Genomic DNA, 26,464 nt, shown 5'->3' with positions numbered 1-26,464 from the left:
GATGTTAAAATTTCAAAAAGTTCTTCCTAAAGTATTTGCACAGAATATTTTTATATTGAAGCTATTTTACAATAGATGACAAGTAACCTAGCTAGCTCTTCAAAAAGAGCAAGAGAAGTTGGAGTTGTTTAGAGATGTTTATTAGTGTTTGCTAAGAAATGAGGCTTAAGAAGAATATTCATAAATGCTTTGTCTAAAGTGGGTCTGCATTTGCAGGAGAATGGAGTGAGGCCCTTTATCCTTTGCTGACAACTCTCACAGATTGTGTAGCAATGATGAGTGACAAAGCTAAAAAGTCAATGGTTTTTCTACTAATGCAAGACACTGCACCAACTATAGCTATGGATCTGAGTTTACAGTACAGAAGGGATGTTGTTTTCTGTCAGACGGTGAGTAAACTACTTAAACTAACTAAACAGCTGTAGCATTTTTAATCCCTGATAATAAACTGCAGCTATTACATTATTTTATGTATTTAAATAAGTATGTATTTCCCTACTGAGATGCCCTCTTCAGTTGAATACTAAGAACACTGATTTTATTACCTACTTTGTGCGCTTCATGACTGTTGTTTTAGCAGTGTGTTGTCATTGAGTCATTGTCGAACCTGCTATATCCTGGGGTCATGGGGTCTGCTGGAGCCAATCCCAGCCAACACAGGGAGCAAGGCAGGAACAAACCCTGGGCAGAGCGCCAGTCCACCACAGGGCACACACCCACACACCAAGCACACACTAGGGACAATTTAGAATTGCCAATGCACCTAACCTGCATGTCTTTGCACTGTAGGAGGAAACCGGAGCACCCGGAGGAAACCCATGCAGACACGGGGAGAACATGCAAACTCCATGCAGGGAGGACCCGGGAAGCGAACCTGGGTCTCCTTACTGCGAGGCAGCAGCGCTATCATTGCAGTGTGTTGTGTTGCACTAAACTGCAGTTACGTTTACATTGTCACATGACAAGGCTTTTGCAGTAATTTTCAGTCATATCCTTCACAGTGCACTGTGATTAGCCATAAAAATCAACAGATTTTATTGTATTGAAAGTCACAGTGGCAGGTTCTTTGTGTGCGAGAGCTGACAGCCACTGATTACTCAACCAGAAGTACAGTGCGTACAGTGTGACTACAAGCCATTCACCCATTCACACAGAAGAAAGGCTTGTCTTTCTGATGTCTTATATTTATTGTACCTCAGCAGAACTGAAAAAATTAAAAGATTGTCTGAAGTTGTGGCAGAGCTCCCAATACCTGGAAAACATTTGTACAGCCACCTGTGTTGACACCCAGCACAGTTATGTGGCTATCAAGAGGAGGCAAGCTCATGATACACAACATGAGATTTGAAACTGTGCTAAAATGTCATGAGGGACTCAAGTAATCCATCATCCCCTGTGATAACTAGTCATGTTATCTGATATGCTCAAGGCAACAAGATCTAGAAACTGCAGCCATTAAGTGAAATTTGCTGTCTGATCCAAAGTTGTGTAGTGTGATGCTTGTCTTGTTCTTGCCATTGTTCACAGTTGTAAACTAGCATCTTAAACCAGGTTTACCTTTTCCTAGTAACAGATTCCAGCTTTTCCTTGAGAAACATCCCGTCCCATGTCAACCAAAGCATTATGTCTTTCCTGCCTGATGTAACTTCATTGGTAGACAACCCAGAAAATAACTTCTGAGAAGTCAAAATGATCTCATCTGGTTCCCCTTACTCTAGATCAGCTACAGGAGAATTGCCCATTCAGGGGATTTCCATTGTAAAAGCTATTGTTGTTTGGTAATGGTAAACATTTGCAAAAACCATAATTACTTCTTGCAGTACTTCCAGGCATTCATTCTTTCAGCTGGCTACAGGGTTCTATATGTGCTATTAAAAAATACAAATAAGTTTAAACAGATCATTATGACATTTTGGGACAGTCTGGGAACATCTCATGGATACACTAATGGATATCTCACCTTCAACCTCAAACTCAAATGTATTAAATAAATGTTCATAGGTGCTAAAGTACAATTAAATCATGGTGCATATGTATATCTATCTATCTATCTATCTATCTATCTATCTATCTATCTATCTATCTATCTATCTATCTATCTATCTATCTATCTATCTATCTATCTATCTATCTATCTAATATACCACCTAAAGCATATTAGTGCACCATTTCCTGTGCACAGACAGTTGGTATGAAGAAATACTGTTTCTGCATCCCATCTAAATTGAATCCTCAAATATATTTTGGTTTTAGGTTTTAACTTTGTGTTGTTTAATTTTGCAAAGTTTTTTGCAGGGTTTTAAGTTGAGTAATAGGAATATCGACATTCCAGTTGTCAGGCCAATGCTCACTAAATAGTTTTAAAAAAATGTTCCCAATGTTTTAATTTTTTTTAAGGAGAAAAAATTCAACCTGTTAATCAAGTGTTCTATTACAATGAACATTGTTGTAAATTGATGACCACTACTGTTTTAAAAGAGTTGAACAGAAGATTTTGGTAGCCTATTTCTAAGTTAGCTATTGTACAAATATATACAATTTTGTAAAAGAATCTTTATGTTGTTGCAGTACCAAACAGACCTAATTTACATGTAATTTATAAATACTGTATTACAATATCAAATATCTGTAACTGTCATGTTTATCGTGTTTATGTGGCATTTTTTCTGTACTTCAATTGAGATGTTAAGAATTAAACATGACCTTTATGTTTATCATTATGTATTTTCTGATGAATGTAGATTACTAAGTCAATAGTGGTCATATCTGCAAACACATTCTACATAATAAACCATTTTTTCTTTTAGCTGACTGCCCTGATTTGTGGATTTATAATCAAGCTTAGAAACTGTCTTCATGATGATGGGTTCCTTCGTCAGCTCTACACCATTGGTCTTCTAGCACAGTTTGAAAGTTTGCTGAGCACATATGGTACAGTATTTTTCATGTATTATTTATTTATTTACATATGTCATGTATATTATGAAAGCTTAATTGCAATGTAGTTACTTTTCCAGCTAAGGAAATATTTAACGAGTGAACTTTAAATGTGGCATACCATAATTTTTATTGCAGTCAGGTGCAAAAATTACAATGTAAAAGTAGACACTTCTAAACAACTTTTGATCAGTGTCCTTGTAGTTTAAAAGTGCTTGAAACATTTAGTTTTGTTAACATGAAATAAATATTGGAAATCTGTTCTTCTCAATAAAATTTAATTTCTTTCACAGACATTTTTTTCTGTTCATCTGTGTAACCCTACTCTAGATAAGCAGGGTTAGAAGATGGGTGGATGTTGTAAATATTCTTAAAGCTTTAACGTGACCATGGCCAAATGTGTATTTTGGATTAATTCTTCAGTTTTAGAAGGTTACTAGTATTTTTGTTATTCAATTTTAAGTGCATCACACTGCCATTTTAGAGTCTCAGAGTTTTGTTGCTAATGGTTGCATCATTGCTAAGGAACGCATTGCGTCACAAACGCCCCTATTTAAAACTTAGCACAGTGCTTTACCTCTCTATCCAATATTATGGATTTGAACTTTAAACAGTGTTCATCTTGAGCTGAGACTTAGGTATTCTAGTTAACGGCTCATAGCTTCATGCTTCTCAGTTTAGTTCGAAGTCTTATTGTTTTTGGTTTTGGTGATATTCTCATAATTTTCTTGTTTTGACTTCTCTAATGGTTTAGCCCTTTGGATTTTTAGAAAACTGCTTTCATTCCAGTTTCTTGAAAATGTACATCTTTTTGTCCATTTTTAATAACATTGTTGCAGTTGTTCACAATCCACTGTGCTAGCACATAATATGAAGAGGGTGGCAGGAATAAAAAAGAGGGTTTCAGAAATCAAAAAAGCAGGTGGAGCAGGTCTATGCCGAAGTCCAGCCGAGCCAATTTTTGTATTTGTGACTGGCATAATAGTCTGATTCTCTCCTTATAAGCTGCTTATCAATGAATAAATGTTTGAGTCGAACAAGCATTATATATTGTGAACTTTTTGGAGCTCTCAAGACCATTCATGAACAATTTCAACAATGGATAATGGCAAAAGGTTCAAACAAGGTAGTTAGACATTCAAAGCCCTAGCCATCAGGGCTTTACTGAACAAAGGAGGTTTCTGAATGCCGTGTGGGGTAGCTGATCCATTAGTCCATTACCATATGTTTTTTTAGTTTTCATCTCTGGGCTTCCTTCCTTCCATTTGTTTAGTCTTTGTCTGTCTGACACCTTTCAACTTCAACCTCCATGTGAAATTTCCCTGAATGGCATTTACGCCTGGGGCCATGATTACTTTAGGGATACCTGCAGTCCAATTACAAGCCATAGTGTGTCCTTTGAGGAGCTCTGCATGGTGGCCTCATATATTCCTTGATATGCCCCATGCAACCGAGGTTTAATGGTTGTTCTACACAGTAGCCTTTTAGGTGTGGCAAAGAATGGCATCCGGTGGTCATGAGTTAACTAATATTAATAACATCACTGTCTTTACAGGTACTATCTCAGCTGAACTAAATGGTGTTGCTAACTCCAATAAGTTCGCAAGATCTTTATGTACATGTACTGACATGCAGTACAATTCCAAATTCCCCAAAGCTAGAAATCCAAGAATGAGCATATCCAAATTGTGAAAAAACCACAAATACAATGTATAGTATAGTGTGTACATACCTGTGGAAAGATGGAGGTGTTCAGGAGAGATGACAGTGGAGTTTTTAACCAGATTGTTTAATGCAATCTTGGAAAGTGAGAGGATGCCTAAGGAATGGAGAAGAAGGTACAGATTTTTAAGAATAAAGAGCTGTAGTAACTACAGGGGGATAAAATTGATGAGGCACAGCATGAAGTTATTGTAAAAAGTAATGGAAGCAAGGTTAAGAAGGGAGGTGATGACTAGTGAGCAGCAGTATGGTTTCATGCCAGGAAAAAGCATGACAGATGTGATGTTTGCTCTGAGGGTGTTGATGTAGAAGTATAGAGAAAGCCAGAAGGAATTGGATTGTGTTTTTGTGGATCTGGAGGAAGCATATGAAAGGGTGTTTAGAGAGAAGTGGCAGAGAAGTATGTAAGAGTTGTACAGAATATGTACAAGGGAAGTGTGACAGTGGTGAGGTCTGCTGTAGGAGGGTGAGTGCATTCAAGGTGGAGGTGTGATTACATCAGGGATCGGGTGTGAACCCTTTATTTGCAATAGTGATGGACAGGTTGACATTGAGATATATATTGATATTGAGATATATAATATTTATATTATAGAAATTATATTATATTATTGAGATATATATACTGTATATATATATATATATATATATATATATATATATATATATATATATATATATATATATATTAATATTAACACTAGCTGTCCCCTGCGGCTCTGCCCATGTAGTAGTGAAACAGGACAAACTTTAAAAATGAATAAATAAATTTTAAAAATGTAATTCTATACCAAGCGGAAGGTAAGTACTCTCCAACGTCAAATGTTGTCACTGTATCTGATTGTGTTCAGCTCTGACAGGAGAGCATCCCCCATGTAGGGAGAAAAGCATGTGGCCGTGATATTTGTAGCAATTAGCAACTACCCTATAAAACACGTGTAGCTCTGATCTTTTTCATAAAAACACCATACATTACTCCTTAACAATCTGTAGATGATAATGTCTGTTGAACTAACAGGTTAGCTAAGCAGAGGCAAGATACGGTCCAACACGTGGCAAGAGGTAGACTGACTCGAATGGAGGCTGGCGAGTGAGTGAGGAGGGCCTCTCCCTTGGCCCGCAGCCTCTTTCTCAGATTCACGCAAATAAATTGGTACCACAAGTGAACTATGGTACTTGGCGTGATGAGGGAAGTTGCAAAATCAACTGGAATGTTCAAGCAAATTATAGAAAAAGACCCAATCTAAATCCGTTAAGTAGTTCTCTTGTGAAAAGCGGACAGATATACATACAGACAGACAGACATTGGATATTTTTATATAATTAGGACCGATCCGTCGTATCTCAATATACACACACACACATATATATATATATATATATATATATATATATAATATACAGTATATATGTTTATTGAGATACGATGGATCGGTCCTAAATTGAACTGTATTTAAAATGGACTAGCATTTGTATTCAAACCTGACTGTACTGTATAATAAGTCCCTTAAGGCATATTATTTGTTTAGTATCCTTTTTTATCATCATTCGTAGCACATTGTGTAGATTATCTATTTCAGTATTTTGTTTCGTTATTACTGTTGCTCACATGGGTGCCAAACCTTTAACCTTTCTTTGTGTGTCTTATGTAACTTCATCAGTATGTTCGTTGTGTTAACTCTTATGTTTTCAGTTTTAACATTTCAGCCTGTTAATAATAAACATTAACAGATAAAGGAGTTCAGTGTGGTCTCATTACCCCTTCGTGGCAATTCGCACAAAGCAGCCCATTGTGAGTCACAATGCAGAAGTTTCAGAAGTCAACTGGATTCCACCAGTTATACAATTTGGGGATAACTTATAGTCCCATGCAATCACTTTTCTTTCCTCCCTTATACTGCTTGATCACCTTGACGTTAGACAGGGTGTCCCTGTGGAGTATGATGTTTGCTGATGACATTGTGATGTGTAGCTATAGTAGTGAGCAGGTTGATGAGACCCTGGAAAGGTGGAGATATGCTCTAGAGGATAGGAATGAAGGGCAGTAGGTAAAAGACAGAATACATCTGTAAATGAGAGAGAGAGGTCAGAGGAGTGGTGAGGATGCAGGCAGTAGAGATGGCGAAGGTGGATGAGTTTAAATACCTAGTATCAATAATACAGAGTAACGGGGAGTGTGGAAGAGAGGTGGAGAAGTAATTCACCTGAACCTATGTCTGGGCTATTTTTAACATCTGTGATATACCAACACCCATTACTCAACCAATCAAATTTACCCAATTGATCCAGGATGAAAGGTATTTAAAAAAATCAGTAATACCTTAAATACTGTATATCTTTGCTAAAGTGCACATTCAGTCTGATTATATTTTCTGTTTCTTATTTTGTTAATTATTCATGATGGTTGTAGGTATAAGTCAATGTTTCCATGTTAGAACACTTGAAATGGAATTGCTAAATTTCAACAAACCACCTCAAAAAAACAAAGAATATGTGAAATTGTGTGTCGATACTAACAAATTATAAAGAGTGTGAAATAGGCGACCCGGACACAGGCAGGCAGACACCTTTTCCTCCATCACCACACGTTTATTTACACAATATTATTTACAAGTCACTAAGTGCACCACACCATCAAACCCCCACAGTCTCTCACAATCCCGGCTTCTTCATTAAGCCTCCTCTTTCTCTTCACAAAACACTCAGGGCCTCTCCTTGCCGCCGCCTCCTCTGACCTCGTCCACCTTCTCACCCGACTCCAGCCTTGATTGTAGGGAGGCGGCTCCTTAAATAGGCAGGCGGCTGCGGACCACACTTGGCCACCTGCGACAAGAGTTTGATACCTTTATAGTTTTAAAGTGATATTAACTTTCTTGTTAAAGCCATTCCAAAGCAAAGAACACTAAAATGTTTACTGATAAACCTTAAAAGTCCTGATGTCTTCACTCAGAATGAGTAGAGTCTATACTAATTGCCTGCATTATATTCTTTAAGGCCCATGTTTAACTTAGAACCAAAAAGCAGTAGAGGGGGTGGTGAAGTCAGCACAGAATATTGCTTATGCACAGTTCCTTCTGTTCAGGACATATACTGTACATTACATGCTGCCGTAGAAAGCCTTACAAAGGCGAACAGTACTACTAATGAACTCAAACATCTTACATATTTACTTATTGTCCCTTCTCCATTCTGGCAAGCACTACAGACATATTACCATTTACACTACTCAGTTTGCACATAGTATTCATCCACAGGTCATATACAACCACTTGTACTGACAACTACATCAATGTTTCTTCCATATCTTATCTGATGTTGCATGGAATATATGCTGTTGTATTAATTGCTTGTTCTTGGCATTTTAATACTGTCACTAATATGTGGGAGACATGCAAGTAACAATTTCATTGTTCAATTTACACGTGACAAAAAAAATTTGATTTCAATTTAAAGCAGATGGCAACACCATGCATGGAATATCTATTTAATCAAATTAGTCAGATGTTACTGTAATTGAATACCACTGTTTTTTTGTTAATATGTTTTTAATCGACTCTCAAAGATATTAGAAATACAGTACCTTGGTTTTTCCTGGAACTGAACAGTTTCAAATTCACAAAAGCAGTAATTAAAAATAATCACAATGTAACCTTTAGTTTGTATGTAAAACCCTTCACAGTGTTCACCTAGTGACAGCTTTGTTTTGTGCAGGATGCTAACTTATGCTTGGTAAACCTTTTACTTTTTTTAGCAGGTTGATAATTTTTAGGTCTATTGAGTTACTGTATGTTATTATGTTTTTTCAAGTCATTTCAACTGTTAATATCTTCTTAAAACATTACAGAATAATAAGAGAACTGATTCTTCACTCTTTTATCTGTGTCCAGGAAAATAATGCACAGATCACCTATTTTTGCCATGCATCTAGAATATGTACAATTCCCCTACACTTTATGCATTTTCCGTTAACACATTCATAGTGAAACACGCAGCCACCATGAATCTCAATTCTGTATTATTGTTTATCTTTTCTTTCTCTAAAGAAATTACTTAAATGACAGCACTGTATGCTATAGTGGACTAGTGTTATCCAAGAGGTAATTTCCATTAATATCCTTTTAAAAATTGAGAAAATGTGGGTAGTACCAACTGCCAGCTTAACTGAGCCCAAACAAAGGAAGCAGGTTGGTGTTCCCAATACAAAACATTTTGTTTGTGTCTGTTAGCTCTGCTCGACACTGTGGCATCCTGGTTTAAATCATCATCCAGTGGCACTGCCTTAAATGTTTTAAAAGCATGATAAAATATAACTGTTTCCTTATTATATACAATAGGTTTGCATGTTAAAGAGTCTGTGTTTCTTTACTTGTATGAATTTCCCCAGTGTTTATTTGTGAAATACAAAAATGTTTTCTAGAAACTGTTAATTGGAGCGGAAAAAGAATGAGAAAAGGTTAGTCTAGGAGCTGTCATATTTATTACTTAATCAATTTCTTTTAAAATAAAAATCCATTGGATTTTGTGAGAGTCCTCTGAATATGTGCTGCATAGCACGTATATGTTCAAAGACAATTATGACCAAAACAACATCATTCTAAAAGTCTTGTTTTCAGGGTAAAAAGCAATCATTGCAAGTGAATGAAAAAATATTTGTGAAAGAAAAATCCTGAAATAAAATGTTATTTATTTATTTACTACAAATCTTCAAGGAGAAGAACTTGCAATGCTAGAAGACATGAGCATTGGAATTATGGATTTGAGGAATGTGACCTTTAAAGTAACACAAGCCACTTCAAGTTCTTCCTTGGACATGCTGCCAGTAATCACTGGAAATCGGTATGATTTATCTTTAATGAACAATTTTTTTTTGTACCTAGCTATGTACAATACTGTTTTGCGATAACATCAGATTAGTTTTAGTGCTGAACAATATTACAAAGAAGTGCAATCTGAGTTACTAGATATTATTTTTTAAACCTTATTTTCTTGTCTTCTGAATAGCTGTGCTGAAGTGAGACATGAAAATATGTTGAATTCCAAGCCACTGCAGCTCACTGTTCTTACAGAAATCAAAAAGAAATGGCAGTATTTTTGATCCTTGCATCACGTTATGTTCCACGGCCAGGTTTTCTTTTGACGAAGCCTTCCTTAAACTTTTTATGTCACCGAACAAGTTGATTAATTGCTCTTTCATGTTACTTGTGTAAAAAACAGATCCTTTAAGAAATTCATTCTTTTATGTAACCACTATTTTACTCAAACACTAGCAACAAAATAGAGGTTAATTTTTGCTTCTGTAATTTTAGTTTCACTTTTAATGTATTTTTGTTTAGCACTGTTTAGAACAGGGGAAACAGGATGTGTGCACAAGATTGCAGCTATAAAGCAGCTCTAATGTTTTAGTGTGAAAATTATTCAAGTCTTCAAAGATTGTTTGAAACATGATTCCGATTCTCTTTTAAAGGAAATTTGGGTATAATATCTCCTACTGGTCCAATATATACCTGTCACATGTAGGGAGGAAATTGAAATAACTAAAACGAACACCAAAATATCTATACATTTTCAATACATTCCTATGTGTATAACCAATTAATTGATGATGTTTATTTGGAATAAGAAAAACCAGAGGGAAATTTTGCCCTGTGAAACTCCAGGTTGCATTACAAGTTGTTGAATATTTGGGCTTTATGACTCTGGTGTGAGTTTTGTGCTGTATACTTTGCCCAGAATAACTTATTGTTTACTCTCTCATGTATACTTCTATCCCTAATCTACTGTAGTTATTGCAAATATCCAGTGGTTTAGAAATTACTAATAATTTGGTACCATTGCAGGTAGTACTTAACTTGAGGAATTTCCCTTCATTGGCAGTTTTGAAGACAAATCGTGTTTCATTTATCAGTGAAATGTTTAATGATACAATGATATGTAATCAAATACTTTCAGGCATGCTATTTGTACTTGGATCTTTAGACACATACAAATAATACTGCTGCAACATTTGAGCAGCTTTTAAAATAAACATATCTTGCCATAAAACATAACCTATTAGAGAACACAAATCAGTAAAAAACAGTATTGCCCATATTTTCTGAATGTATAAATGACAGTTCCCACTTACATTTCTTAAAGTGACTTTGGGAGAGGACTTTTATAAACTCATTCTCAGAAAGTGAGTTGAAAACTGTGCTTCAAAGAATGCACTCATCCTCCATATATACTAGGCAGGCTTTTAATTCAACTTAAAATTGTACATTGTTTTCATTTTTCCAAACTTAAGACTACAAACTTTACCTAGGATTGTATCTGATTTTTAAGAATTTCTGCCAATATTTATTTTTCTCCCTACTTTACATGTGCCACCATATATATATATTTAATGGCCCATTTAACCCTAATCTTAGAGCCCTTTATGAACTTGTACTGGATAGAATCACAGAATTTTTATCAACTGTAAGACTCCACATCTACTTCCAGGACATCTTCCACGCCATGTTATAGAAGTGTTATATTTCCTGATATTGGAAAACTCAAAAGGTACTACATTGGACCAGACACTTATCAAATATGATATTTTTATATATAAGGTCCTTCACTTTTGTTTACAACACTGCTGCAGGTCTTTGAATTTCATTAGTCATATTGATACGTAATTATAGCCTACTAGGAGAAGATGGAAGAGCTTAGTGTAGGACCCATGTGTATCAAAATATAAACAAAATTGTGTACTTAATGTAATTTCTACAAACTGTATTATTCTCTAAAAAATGAATGCTATAACTAAAACAGTACCAACTATAGTAGACATTCTTCATACACAGTAAATAGGTCTAGTATATGCAGTATCAAATTAACCCATTGTAAAAGAGTAATATTATTTTCATATTTATAATTAATAAAGAAAAGACTGAACAAACTAAGCACCTTTATTAAAAAATGTGTTTGATACATATATATGGTGCGTATATATAAAATATATATTATGTCACTATTGCAGTGATGGATTTAATGTGAGAGTCCCTTTGCCTGGAACCATGTTTGATGCACTGCCAAGAGAAATTCAGAATGGTATGCTGTTGCGAGTACAGCCTGTCCTATTCAACGTTGGAATCAATGAGCAGCAAACGCTTGCAGAAAAGTAAGTCCTCAGTGGACCTATTATCTTAGGAAATCCACAAAACCTAATAACAGTATTTTATGACAAGCTACCTGTGCTATTAAGAACTGCTAAAAGATGAGTCAGCAAGTCTACACTAGTAAAAGCAAAGGAGCAGAAAAAAACGCATCCAAAGAAAGTTCCTCTAATGTTACTTTAAATTATTGTGCAAATAAGATATATATGTCAAATGGAAAAAGAAATAAAACTAACATTTTACTTTCTATGTGTTCTTCTTTTTATAAAAAATATTACAATAGTAACTGGTTAATAATCTAACATGAAGCTTGCAAACCGTTCATTGTTGTCCAGAACTGAAAAAAAAGTTCCTAAAATCGTTGTGTTAAATAAATTATAATTGCCAACCAATTACCTCTATAATGAATCTCTTCTTAATTATGCAAGTACTTTAAAAGGATAAACAGTAATCATATGCCTCTGAATGTTACTTTTTTGTTGGTAGAGTTGAAAATCAGCATCAGTTGTTCCCACTAGTGAAAATGTAATTTAAGTAATTTGCTGTCTGATATCCACATGTTTTTTTCTCCTCAAGGTTTGGAGACACATCATTACAGGAAATTGTTAACATGGAAAGCTTAGCCCGCTTGAATTCTTATTATGAACAGTTTAAGGAAGTCTTACCTGAAGATTGTAAGTACATCTAAAATGTGCCTATCAGTTTTTGCCATTAGTGATTTCAGGCTGAATCCAAAAGTAAACAGCTATGTGTAGATCATATAATACTGCACTTCAATTGCAGTATGTGTATGCATATTCTAGAAAGATACCTTGTAACTGGAATAGTAACCAACCCTAAAAAATATTAAACTAGATATGCCATATTTAACATATTGTATGTTTGAGGGTCAAGGGTCTGTTGAAACATACTCTTGTTATTTATTGACACCTGAAAAGTATTCTAAAGTATACTATCAAGACTGCCAACCCAAGCTACAGTTGATGTTATAAGTTTGAGATATAAAGTATATAAACTACAAGCACACATTATGCAAATTCTGCTCTCTGTTTTTTATCCCACTGGGCAGATGCTTTGCATATTGATGTACTGTATATATAATTGAAAGTATATATATATTTGAATTAGTATTATACTGGAAAAGTTAGAATAATTTTTTTTTTCTTCTTTTAGGTCTACCTCGATCACGCAGCCAGACATGCTTGCCAGAACTATTGCGATTTTTGGGACAGAATGTACATGCCAGGAAAAACAAGAATGTTGACATACTTTGGCAAGCTGCAGAGGTATGTATCATGTGTATTTAGCTTTTAGTTTTAGAGTGAGAATTTTTAAATACAAAAATAATAATTTATTGCTGTAATAGTAACATTAATAGTAATATACTGTAAGTTGCTTATTATTGGACAAGTGCAAATCACAATAAATGATCATTTCCCATCAGCCTTGAAACAACCAGTTTAACAAAACATTTAAACATAATTTATAAACATACTCTTAAAATACACATATCTTCCAAATTATGAAACGTACATCTTTTTTTGTCTTTTTCATTGTGATTTTAAAAAAATCTTGCTACGGTGCAGTACTATAACTGAAGTTCCCTAGTTTTTAAAATCAGAAATACAAGCAAAAACATTGTATACTGCACTTTAAAATATTTCTTCCAGTGACCAATATAACTTTTATTGCAACTGAAATCTACAGAAGTACTAATGGTTGGTTAAAGTAATGAAATATTAAGTACAGTACCTGTTTTTGTAATACCGCAGATTTGTGGTAGGCGGGAAATGTGGCAAATTAGCTAAGGTGTTGGCTTGTAAAGTAATAACATTCTAGATTAATTTCTCTCATCTACGTCCATATGTTGCTGTGAGTGCATTGCTTCAGCTTCCAAGCCTCCAATTACAGAAATATCCCATGCACAGTCTTATTTTTCTGTACGTTACTGTTAAACTTCATTTAAGATGTTTCTTTTCAGTTGTAAAGATCCAAGTTACTAGACACTAAACCAAACCATACTTTAAAATGTGGAGTTATTTCATAAATTTTGTTTTGAGTGTGCATGTGGCACACATGGTTTAAAACAAAATGGCTCCTATGACAACAAAGCATACACCTACAAAATAATACGGCAACTTGTGTTAATGTGCGTGAATCCACAAATCAGAATGTAAACAAGTTTAGAAAATGTAGAAAAATGAAGCAAAATCTAAAACCACATGAAAAAGCTGCACAGGCATATCTGTGATACAGGCATCACCATTCCTATTTCCTGTTACTTCAGGATGTACGATTTTAGATTGAAACTGTAAAAACAAAAGGATACTAACCTCTGAGTTTGTATAGAAATATAAAAAAGTTTATCAGGGTATCTACTGTACTCAGAACTTGTATATATGTTCATTGGTTATTTTGTATTTCTGCTACTTCACAGTACATTACTGTATTCTCCCAACAAACAACAAAACCTCTGACAATCAATAACAATGTGTATGTATGTATGTATATATATATATATATATATATATATATATATATATATATAATATATGTGTGTGTGTATATAATATATATATATACTGTACATTTAACTGGGACAATGTACAAGTAAGATTTAAGGCCAGTACTAAAAGTGCCAGAGAACTGGCTAAATCTTGGCTATCAAATGAGAACACCATCAACAGACATTTGGACACAAATCCAGCATATGCAAACTTAAGCAGACCATGTTCATAATAAATAAAACTTTACAACCAATACCCCCCCCCCCCCCATCACACTAACTTAGCTCCCCCCTCGCCACCACGTAATTTTTGCTATATACTGCTTTTAATTCTTGTAAGACTAAGCATTATCCTCTGATGAAGGCCCCTGGTAGGGGCTGAAAGCTCAGGAATAAAAACTACTTCGTGATACGTGATTCATTTTGTCCCTTTTGTGGATCTCCAGCTGCAAATACATATATATATACATACATACATACAGTGATCCCTCCTCAATCGCGGGGGTTGCATTCCAGATCCCCCGCTAAAGGTTAAAATCCGTGAAGTAAAAACCATATGTTTATATAGTTATTATTATATATTTTAAGCCCTTATAAACTCTCCCACACTCTTAAAAACATTTCCCGCACAGATATACAGCATAAACCCTTTGTATTCTCTTAGATATTATCTCTCTTGATATTAGGTAAGATTCGTTGAAATTATGTATGTAAACACACTGTTTATATACAGTAAAACCTAAATGTTATTTTAAAGTTATCGAGCATCTCCGATATCACATATGTTACAGCCATTACTTTAGACAGGCCACCAGCAATAAATACGTACAACGCAAGAAAAATTGTATACAGTAAAATGTATCTACAGTTACACTAAACGTACATACATGTACTAAGTACTGTATGTAGAAAATTAATTACGGTTACTCACCAACAATGACACGATGACTTGATCGATAACGATGAGTTTAATTTTACTGCACAACAAAGGAGAGCGTTACAGCTCTTCTAAAGGAGCCTTTTCAGGTGACTGTGTAGCACTGCTGTTGTTCTTCTTCCGGCAGTCTTAAATCCAAATCCCTAAAGCAGATTCCATCCGGACTACCGCCTTACTACATCCACTTACAACTCGTTTTGTGCCCTGGTTAAAGGACACTGTGGCCATAGATCTTATATTCTTTTCCTCCTTATTAAATAAAAAGAACCGTGGACTCATTGATGCCGTAATGGTGTCCTACAGCGGTGTAGCTGTTCCCTTCCTTCAACATATCCAAAACTTTTACCTTTTCGGCAATCGTTAGCATCTTCCGTTGGCGCTTGAGCACGGCCCCTGAAGCAGTAGCAAGAGCAGATCATTTTGGAGACATAACGAAGGGCTTGACTATGCACAAAAATTAACTCTTTACACAGCAAAACACGTTGATGCTGAATGAGCGAGACGAGATTTCCTGGTTAACGCAAAGCGGAATTGAATTCGGTGCTCTGTCGCTGAGCCAATCAGCACCCAGGAACTTAACCATGTGCTCTGATTGGGTAGCTTCTCAGCCATCCGCCAATAGCGTCCCTTCTATGAAATCAACTGGGCAAACCAACTGAGGAAGCATGTACCAGAAATAAAAAGACCCATTGTCCACAGAAATCCGCAAACCAGCGAAAAATCCACATTATATATTTAGATATGCTTACATATAAAATCCGCGATAGAGTGAAGCCGCGAAAGTCAAAGCGCGATATAGCGAGGGATTACTGTGTGTGTGTGTGTGTGTGTATGTATGTATATGTATATTATATATACAGTGGTGTGAAAAACTATTTGCCCCCTTCCTGATTTCTTATTCTTTTGCATGTTTGTCACACAAAATGTTTCTGATCATCAAACACATTTAACCATTAGTCAAATATAACACAAGTAAACACAAAATGCAGTTTGTAAATGGTGGTTTTTATTATTTAGGGAGAAAAAAAAATCCAAACCTACATGGCCCTGTGTGAAAAAGTAATTGCCCCCTGAACCTAATAACTGGTTGGGCCACCCTTAGCAGCAATAACTGCAATCAAGCGTTTGCGATAACTTGCAATGAGTCTTTTACAGCGCTCTGGAGGAATTTTGGCCCACTCATCTTTGCAAAATTGTTGTAATTCAGCTTTATTTGAGGGTTTTCTAGCATGAACCGCCTTTTTAAGGTCATGCCATAGCATCTCAATTGGATTCAGGTCAGGACTTTGACTAGGCCACTCCAAAGTCTTCATTTTGTTTTTCTTCGGCCATTCAGAGGTGGATTTGCTGGTGTGTTTTGGGTCATTGTCCTGTTGCAGCACCCAAGATCGCTTCAGCTTGAGTTGACGAACAGATGGCCGGACATTCTCCTTCAGGATTTTTTGGTAGACAGTAGAATTCATGGTTCCATCTATCACAGCAAGCCTTCCAGGTCCTGAAGCAGCAAAACAACCCCAGACCATCACACTACCACCACCATATTTTACTGTTGGTATGATGTTCTTTTTCTGAAATGCTGTGTTCCTTTTACGCCAGATGTAACGGGACATTTGCCTTCCAAAAAGTTCAACTTTTGTCTCATCAGTCCACAAGGTATTTTCCCAAAAGTCTTGGCAATCATTGAGATGTTTCTTAGCAAAATTGAGATGAGCCCTAATGTTCTTTTTGCTTAACAGTGGTTTGTGTCTTGGAAATCTGCCATGCAGGCCGTTTTTGCCCAGTCTCTTTCTTATGGTGGAGTCGTGAACACTGACCTTAATTGAGGCAAGTGAGGCCTGCAGTTCTTTAGACGTTGTCCTGGGGTCTTTTGTGACCTCTCGGATGAGTCGTCTCTGCGCTCTTGGGGTAATTTTGGTCGGCCGGCCACTCCTGGGAAGGTTCACCACTGTTCCATGTTTTTGCCATTTGTGGATAATGGCTCTCACTGTGGTTCGCTGGAGTCCCAAAGCTTTAGAAATGGCTTTATAACCTTTACCAGACTGATAGATCTCAATTACTTCTGTTCTCATTTGTTCCTGAATTTCTTTGGATCTTGGCATGATGTCTAGCTTTTGAGGTGCTTTTGGTCTACTTCTCTGTGTCAGGCAGCTCCTATTTAAGTGATTTCTTGATTGAAACAGGTGTGGCAGTAATCAGGCCTGGGGGTGGCTACGGAAATTGAACTCAGGTGTGATACACCACAGTTAGGTTATTTTTTAACAAGGGGGCAATTAATTTTTTTTTCTCCCTAAATAATAAAAACCATCATTTAAAAACTGCATTTTGTGTTTACTTGTGTTATATTTGACTAATGGTTAAATGTGTTTGATGATCAGAAACATTTTGTGTGACAAACATGCAAAAGAATAAGAAATCAGGAAGGGGGCAAATAGTTTTTCACACCACTGTATATATATATATATATATATATATATATATATATATATATATATATATATATATATATATATATATATATATATATATATAATACAGTACTGTGCAAAAGTTTTAGGCAGGTGTGAAAAAATGCTGTAAACAAAGAATGCTTTCAGAAATATAAATAATGATTGTTTATTGTTATCAATTTATAAAATGCAAAGTGAGTGAACAAAAGAAAAATCTAAATCAAATCAATATTTGGTGTTACTACCTTTTGCCTTCAAACCAGCATCAATTCTTATAGGTACACTTGCACAAAGTCAGGGATTTTGTAGGATTCTAGTCAGGTGTATGATCAACCAATTATACCAAACAGGTGCTAATGATCATCAATGTCACACGTAGGTTGAAACACAGTCATTAACTGAAACAGAAACAGCTGTGTAGGAGGCTTAAAACTGGGTGAGGAACAGCCAAACTCTGCTACCAAGGTGAGGTTGTGGAAGACAGTTTCATGTCATGTCAAGATTGAGCACATCAACAAGACACAAGGTAGTTGTACTGCATCAGCAAGGTCTCTCCCAGACAAAGATTTCAATGCAGACTGGTGTTTCAAGATGTGCTGTTCAAGCTCTTTTGAAGAAGCACAAAGAAATGGGCAACGTTGTGGATCATAGATGCAGTGGTCGGCCAAGGAAACTTAGTGCAGCAGATGAAAGACACATCAAGCTTATTACCCTTCGAAATCGGAAGATGTTCAGCAGTGCCATCAGCTCAGAACTGGCAGAAACCAGTGGGACTCAGGTACACCCATCTACTGTCTGGAGAAGTCTGGCCAGAAGTGGTCTTCATGGAAGAGTTGCAGCCAAAAAGCCATACCTCCGACATGGAAACAAGGCCAAGCAACTCAAGTATGCACGAAAACATAGGAACTGGGGTGCAGAAAAATGGTAGCAGGTGCTCTGGACTGATGAGTCAAAATTTGAAATATTTGGCTGTAGCAGAAGGCAGTTTGTTCATTCAAGGGCTTGAGAACGGTACAATAATGAGTGTCTGCAGGCGACAGTGAAGCATGGTGGAGGTTCCTTGAACGTTTGGGGCTGCATTTCTGCAAATGGAGTTGGAGATTTGGTCAGGATTAATGGTGTTCTCAATGCTGAGAAATACAGGCAGATACTTATCCATCATGCAATACCATCAGGGAGGCGTTTAATTGGCCCCAGATTTATTCTGCAGCAAGACAACGACCCCAAACATACAGCCAAAGTCATTAAGAACTATCTTCAGCGTAAAGAAGAACAAGAAGTCTTGGAAGTGATGGTATGGCCCCCACAGAGCCCTGATCTCAACATCATCGAGTGTGTCTGGGATTACATGAAGAGACAGAAGGATGTGAGAAAGCCTACATCCACAGAAGATCTGTGGTTAGTTCTCCAAGATGTTTGGAACAACCTACCAGCAGAGTTCCTTCAAAAACTGTGTGCAAGTGTACCTAGAAGAATTGATGCTGTTTTGAAGGCAAAGGGTGGTCACACCAAATATTGATTTGATTTAGATTTATCTTTTGTTCATTCACTGCATTTTGTTGATTGATGAAAATAAATGATTAACACTTCCATTTTTGAAAGCATTCTTTGTTTACAGCATTTTTTCACACCTGCCTAAAACTTTTGCACAGTACTGTATATGTATGTATATGTTTGTGCATATACAGTGCATCCATTATGGGGTGTTGTGTGTATAATTCTGAGGAAAAAAATGAATTTAATCCATTTTGGAATAAGGCTGTAACATAACAAAATGTTGAAAAAATGATGTGCTGTGAATACTTTCCAGATGCACTGTATATATATATATACAGTGGAACCTCGGTTCACGAGCATAATTCGTTCCAAAATTCTGGTCGTGAACCGAAGTAATTTCCCCCATAGGATTGTATGTAAATACAATTAATCCGTTCCAGACCATACGAACTGTATGCAAATATATATGTTTTTTAAGTTGTTAAGCACAAATATAGTTAATTGAACCATAGAATGCACCACGTAATAGTAAACTAAATGTAAAAACATTGAATAACACTGAGAAAACCTTGAATAACAGAGAAAACTAACACTGTAATAGTTCACGCTATAGCGCTACCAACCGCTGGCTAAAAAACACTTTTTAATGAGTTTTAAGCACAGGGAAAAAAATGAACATTTGAAAAAATCCGTAATTTAATAAACCACCAAGAAAAGTAACATTGCAACAATGCACGCTACGAACCGATCGCTGTAAACAAAAGTGAAAACAAAATCAAGCCCAGTGCATTCTTTAACTGCCTTCCTACCTTATGCATCCAGCTCTCTCTCGCGCTGCCTGTGTGTGTTCGCACCTCTCTCTCTCACGGTGCCTGTGTGTGTGCGCGCAACTCTCTCTCGCGCTGCCTGTGTGTGTGCGCACACCTCTCTCTCGTGCTGCCTGTGTGTGTGTGCATGCGTCTCTCTCGGGCACTGTCTGTGTGTGTGCGCGGCTCTCTCACGCTGCCTGTGTGTGTGTGTGTGTGTCTCGCGCTCTCTCTCTCTTGCTCGCTGCACAGGAAATGCACAGGGAGAGACTGAACATGTACAAACCGAAAGGGAAACTGGCTTGTTTGTATACCGAGTGTGTGGTCGTGAACCGAGGCAAAAGCTTGGCGAACTTTTTGGTTGTAAACTGATTTGTACGTGTACCGAGATGTTCGTGAATCGTGAACTGTATGTTTATATATATATATATATATTGTGAAAGAATAAGACATACTCCGATAAAGGTTTGGGGCAGCCACCCGTATAATCTCAAAATCCTTGGCTGCAAAGTTACAATGAAGAGTAATAGCACTGAAGTGCATACAAACGAGTCCAAAACCAGACTGAGGACCCTGTGGCATGGACTGGTTGGTGCGTTGGCCGTTAACAAGGACTACTGCATTTTTTGCATGTTTCAGGGAGTCGTCACTCCACTGCTCCCTTTTAAAGGAAGCCGGCGTCTCTCTAAATTGAAACCTTAAAAGGGAGAGAGGGTTGGTGCCGACCTCAAGGGGCGTGGTTTCCTCCCGCTCCGCCGCGGCACTGGTGGATGACGTATTGGCATGCGACGGCCCAGGAGTAGCCACGTCACTCAGGCCGACTGCTTCATCTCTCTCTGCCGGCTGATTACACGGCGTGGAGGCAGCTTGAGACGGCTCATCCCCGTCTATAACTAGGCCCAAGTTATCCCCAGGAGTGGTATGTGACTCACCGCTGTTTATTTCAGACCAGTCCCTCCCTAGTATCACCGGGTGGGGAGGCCCAGGATGGACAGCCATGGTTAACTTCCGAACTGAACCTCCGTAGCTGATGACACAAATGGCGGTCCTGTACCAGCGGATGTCTCCGTGGACACAGGTTATACCAGTCTTATGTTTTAACCACTGTTGCGGTAGCACAAAACGGCGGGCAACAATGGATATGTTGCTGGCGGTATCTAATAACACAGATGTTTTATACCCGTTAACGATCAGCCTGTCTGTATGCGGGACCGCTAACGGGTTTGTCGGAGCACACCAACCCCTCCTCCCCCTCCACCTGCATCCCACCTTATTCCCAAGCGGTTCGTGCGCCTGCGGCGCCGGGGACGTCGGTGCAAGCTCGGGGTTGTACAGAGGGAGGCTAGGGTTTGGGACGTACTCCGGTCGAGGTCGGCCCAGGGGCGGCTCAGCTCTCCCAGGTCGGGAGGCCCCCCTTTGTTGTTCTACAAGCTCAATGAGCTCTGCCATATTTATGAAATCTTTACCCCAAACCGGCTGGGTGAAGCGCTGGGGTAGTGAATTTAAAAACAGGTAGCAAGCCACCTGTTCAAGCATGTGGTAGGGCGTACTTTCATGAGGCCGTAGCCACAGCCCTACCTTCGTCCATAGGCTCAAGGCCTGGTGAGGGGTTGGCCTCTCTGGGTCAAACCGCCAGGCTTTCACTCTACTCACCTGCCGGTCTGGGGCACCCCTAGGTGGAATTCGGGGCTCTGGCTTTACAGGGAGACGGGCACTCTCTCCCGAGAGAGCACAAACAGCCCTCCTGGCCTCCCGCTTCCGAAGCAGCCCAATTCTGTGAGCCCCTCCCGCATACTCCCCGGCCCTCCTAGGTTGCCTAATAGAGTCTGCCGGAGGCAGAGCCTGCACCGGGTCACCCTGAACCACGGGACACCCTCCCTGCCTGGAAACTCGGTCCCGGTACGCTCCCACCTGGATATGTTGCAGGTCCTGTCCCCTTCTCTTCCAGGACGTCTTCCTCCTGCCGATTACGCCAGATGTGAAAGAATAAGACATACTCTGATAAAGGTTTGGGGCAGCCACCCGTATAATCTCAAAATCCTTGGCTGCAAAGTTACAATGAAGGGTAATAGCACTGAAGTGCATACAAACGAGTCCAAAACCAGACTGAGGAATTAGGAAAGAGGGCAGGGTTTTAAAGGTGAAGACAGGAAGTGAGGTCATAAGGATCAGGGATGTGTTTGTTCTCCATTGGACCGAGCCCGGACGTGACGTCAGAGGGGTCGGAGCCAGTCAGGTCTCCTTCCATTGGCTCGGTCCCGGAAATGATGTCACGAGAGCCAGGTGGAATCTCCCGGGAACGGTCTGCAGGCAAGAGAGAAAAAGAGTCAGTGCACTCTGCCACCTCGCGGTATGTCTCAGAACTGCCGTCCCTCAAGCCCTTTAGCTGCCTTCCATGCGCACGTGTGTGACAATATATATATATATATATATATATATATATATATATATATATATATATATATGTATATGTATATGTATGTATGTACTGTATTTATGTTTTTTTTTTTTTTTTTGCAAATGACTCCTCACGATTTAACTCCCACAAGTGCAGTCTTAAGTGTACTACAAATAATGTACAAGGACTGAAAACTGATGGCTCAGCCTCTGACTTGTCCATTTTTTCTTTTTGTTCAATGCATGTTAGTAAAAGAAAGTACAAAAATGTTCTAAGAAATGGCTGGCTGCTGTCTTTCAGATCTGTCGCCGGCTGAATGGTGTCCGTTTTACAAGCTGTAAAAGTGCTAAGGATAGAACTGCAATGTCAGTGACACTAGAACAGTGCCTGATTCTACAGCATGAGCATGGAATGGCCCCTCAAGTGTTCACACAAGCCCTGGACTGCATGAGGAGGTAGGTATCAATGTGAATGGAACTCCTCATATGGGACAGTGCAAACTACAGAGTGATGTACTAGCTGCTAATTTAAGTTAGTTTTGTCCATCTCAGAATGGCTCTAAGAACTTAAGGGAGATGCATCTGTTTTAGTTTGCAATTCTCATGGGTACATTTCCTATTTCTGTCCCAAAATAATATGTGTACGTTATACACAAAAATGGTATATAGATAATAAAGCAGAAACTTGAATATTTTGGTAAAGCTTTGCAAATTTCACAAATTAACCTTACACTAATGTATTTAAAATGCCAAAAAATCATTATAAAGTCAATTTAATTTATTTAAACATTTGCTACACAAGATTTTCTAATGGATTATTCACAATGACCCATACACCTTTAGCTGTTTGACAGTTTCTTATAACAATATAGTTAATTTGTTTAAGGTTGTTCTGTATATTCCTACATTAAAAAGAATTAAAAAAATATTCATTATGTCTGTTTGTCGTAAAGAGAAACTAAAAAATATTTGATTAGTCAGAGTAAGTTACAGCAATAAAACATACAGCTCTTGTCTAGATGTTGCCTACATTGACAGAACTTTATTTGTACCCAGTGAAAAATGTGGCTTTTTACAGAAGCTCTTTAAATAAATAAATGCATAAGGTCAGAAAAAAAAGAACAATAGAAATAAGGATGCTTGCTATTTCATATAATACTATGTCAGTCACTGCATTTAAAGATTAATATTAAAATAGAGATAATCTAGAGCAATGGAACACTAAAAAACAAACTAACAAAAAAAAGTAATAGTACTCTTTGTATTTTCTATTTTCAGTGTAGCCTTGTTTGAATACATTTTAACCAACAAACTAAATAAAGTATGATACATGTATCCTGTGCTACACAAAACATTTACAGCAGATATATATGGTGCTGTTTTATATTTCTGTCCAAGTTCATTATTTTTTATTTTTTGTCTCATAAACAAAACATGCATGAAATATACAAACTCATGAAAATCACGACATAAAAATGTGTCAGCATTATTCACATCATACTGTATATTTGAGCAGCTTATAAATAACAAAAGTAACAAATACATAGTAAATATTGTGCCAGTATTAGCACATACACAACTAGATATCTGTTAATATGTAGGCTTTTGTTAAATATAAGGTAAAGAAATATAAAAAAAAATAGTCCTGAAGTCCAGGATAAAAATAAGAGAACAAACTATCACCCCCAATCAATGTTTGGAAGAGTAGGCAAAACTATACCTGAGAGTGACAAAAAAATGAAATACCTTGTATGAATAGTCAAAAATTATAGTTCAAAGAAGAAAATGCAGAATATTTAGAGAAAGCCCTCATGAAACAGCTCTCGGACAGGAAGTGGTAAGGAATTTAAGGCTGACAATTCCTTGTATGATAATTTTATACTACTTGGAAAATAGTTAAAAAAGAGATATTTTGAACAGTGAGCATATTTACCATGAGGTACTGCTGCATCTCATTATTCCAGTTACCAAAGTTCCAACTAGATCATTTTATGTTAATGTGTATTCTTCCTGTAAGACCTTTGGGTTCCTCTAGCAGGAAAGAATTCTTTGTTCACATCAGAGAAATATTAAGAGAGATCTGGTATTCTGAGTGAAAATGGCAACCGTTATCCTCGGTCATTTATTAGAATGCTTCTGGTTCAAGATTTATAACCCCTACCTATTCCTTTAGATAAAGTATTAGAGTGCAGTGCAGCAAAATTACTTTTAGAATTTGGATTAACCTGTACAAAGTATATAAATGAGAATAGGTATGTAAATGTATTTGAAATGAAACTGTGCTTTCAGAAAAAGGACTATTGCAATAAAATTAAATGGTAATTCAACTTTCAACTGACATTTTAGTTTTTATATTCTACCATGTTTGTACCACTTTAAATCTGATTGAATCAAACAAGAATGTACACACACATTTAGCACTGCTTTGTCCAAACAGTCTAGTGGGCTAAGCTTATTTACACTCATACATTTATTCACACTTCAAGGGAATTGATCTGGTTTTATGTAGAAAAGCTCTATATTTTGTAGAAAAGCTGTATATTTTTTAAATCTGTTTATGCATTTATTTGTTATTGGAACTTTATTGGATACTAATTTTTTGAGAGATTCTTCAAATGAACAATTCCTGGAATTTTTCACATTTGTCAATATTTAAATAATCTACATCTCCTTCTTTAGGTTCAGTTCTTATATTACATGCTTTTATTTTATGATATATTAATCAGTATTTATTTTAAAATGCAGATGTTAATTTCATTTATATATCAGGCCTAAGGTGCTTTATTCTATATAATATTCTTCAAAAATAATTCTGTTAACAATGTATATTTATTTATAACACACTAGCTGAAATACCTAGTGTTGCCCGGGAGGAAAATAAAGTGGGTTTTTACAAACAAACACAACTTTAAAAATAAAAATAAATTAACAAACAATAAAGACTCACTAATGTGCTTGTCTTGCGGTGTCGTGTGTATGTTATCATCTAGTTGACGCTTGGAACCGGCCAACTCTATTTAATTTGAAAAGGAACAGGGGCTCGGTGGTGCTCAAACATAAAGAATGCTGGCAGTCACCTCCAGTTCGTCATCTGGTGGTTGTTCCGAGTGTCAACTGGATGATAACATCCATACATCACCGCTAGATCACCCCCCATCCTACCCAGAAGGGGGTGGGTTAGGTTGATTTCACCCTACAGTATTTTTAGTCGACCGATGAGAAACATGTGTACCAAGTTTCAATAAAATCGCTCCAGCCGTTTGGAAGTGATGCTGGAACATACTTACATACATACATGCACACATTGACTTTTTATATATATATATATATATATATATATATATATATATATATATATATATATATATATATAAAATCTGTATATATATAAAATCTGTATATATAGATATATATACTAACTGTACACAGGATCCTAGAAAGTATTGAAATCGTCAGAACTACTCTGGGCATCTCTCTGCTATGAGGATTCGTGTTGCCGACTTGCTCGCATCGTTTGTGCATTAGCAGCTAAGCGACTGTCTTTCTTTGGAGGTTTCCTTTTGCCAGTGTGCTAGCCTTGCTTGCATATCCTCGTAGCTGGAGCCCTTACCCCGACTACGTCTCACTTCCGGGCCGGACAGACACATATACTTGCACACATAGAACTCTATTTAATTTCAAAAGCAACAGGGGCGCGGTGGTACTCAAACATAAAGAATGCTGGCAGTCACCTCCAGTCGATCCGAGTGTCAACTGGATGATAACATGCATACAAGACCGCAAGATCACTCCCCACCCTACCCAGAAGGGGGTGGGTTAGGGCTGATTTCACCTTACAGTATTTTTAGTCGAGCATTGACAGACGTGTGTATCAAATTTCATGAAAATCGCTCCAGCCGTCGGAAGTGATGCTGGAAAATACATACATACATACATACATACATAGACTAATATATATAGATAACACATCATATTTTGATGGGGAATTGCAAAAACATTCTTTTTGCTGGTCTCTCTGTGGGAGACACAAATAAAAGGAAAAACAAGAGTCAGAGAAGCTGAGTGGAAAGAGCACCACC

General features: G+C 37.2%; 1 protein-coding gene across 13 annotated transcripts in view; it reads left to right on the top strand.

Annotated features, from left to right (window-relative positions):
- The window catches only part of inpp4aa (inositol polyphosphate-4-phosphatase type I Aa), a 171,685-nt gene that overhangs the window by 127,630 nt on the left and 17,591 nt on the right, over positions 1-26,464 (top strand). For all 13 annotated transcript variants that reach the window (XM_051927145.1, XM_051927144.1, XM_051927138.1 and 10 more), the window contains 7 exons: positions 217-389; positions 2,808-2,931; positions 9,369-9,495; positions 11,660-11,800; positions 12,372-12,469; positions 12,969-13,081; positions 22,687-22,841. In XM_051927145.1, coding sequence (XP_051783105.1) covers positions 217-389; positions 2,808-2,931; positions 9,369-9,495; positions 11,660-11,800; positions 12,372-12,469; positions 12,969-13,081; positions 22,687-22,841 — 931 coding nt within the window. The remainder of the gene's footprint in view (positions 1-216; positions 390-2,807; positions 2,932-9,368; positions 9,496-11,659; positions 11,801-12,371; positions 12,470-12,968; positions 13,082-22,686; positions 22,842-26,464) is intronic.

This window comes from Erpetoichthys calabaricus, chromosome 4 (assembly GCF_900747795.2).
Source record: "Erpetoichthys calabaricus chromosome 4, fErpCal1.3, whole genome shotgun sequence".
Taxonomy (NCBI): Eukaryota; Metazoa; Chordata; class Cladistia; order Polypteriformes; family Polypteridae; genus Erpetoichthys; species Erpetoichthys calabaricus.
Note: the sequence above shows the minus strand (reverse complement) of the source record. Positions and strands in the feature narration are given on the sequence as shown.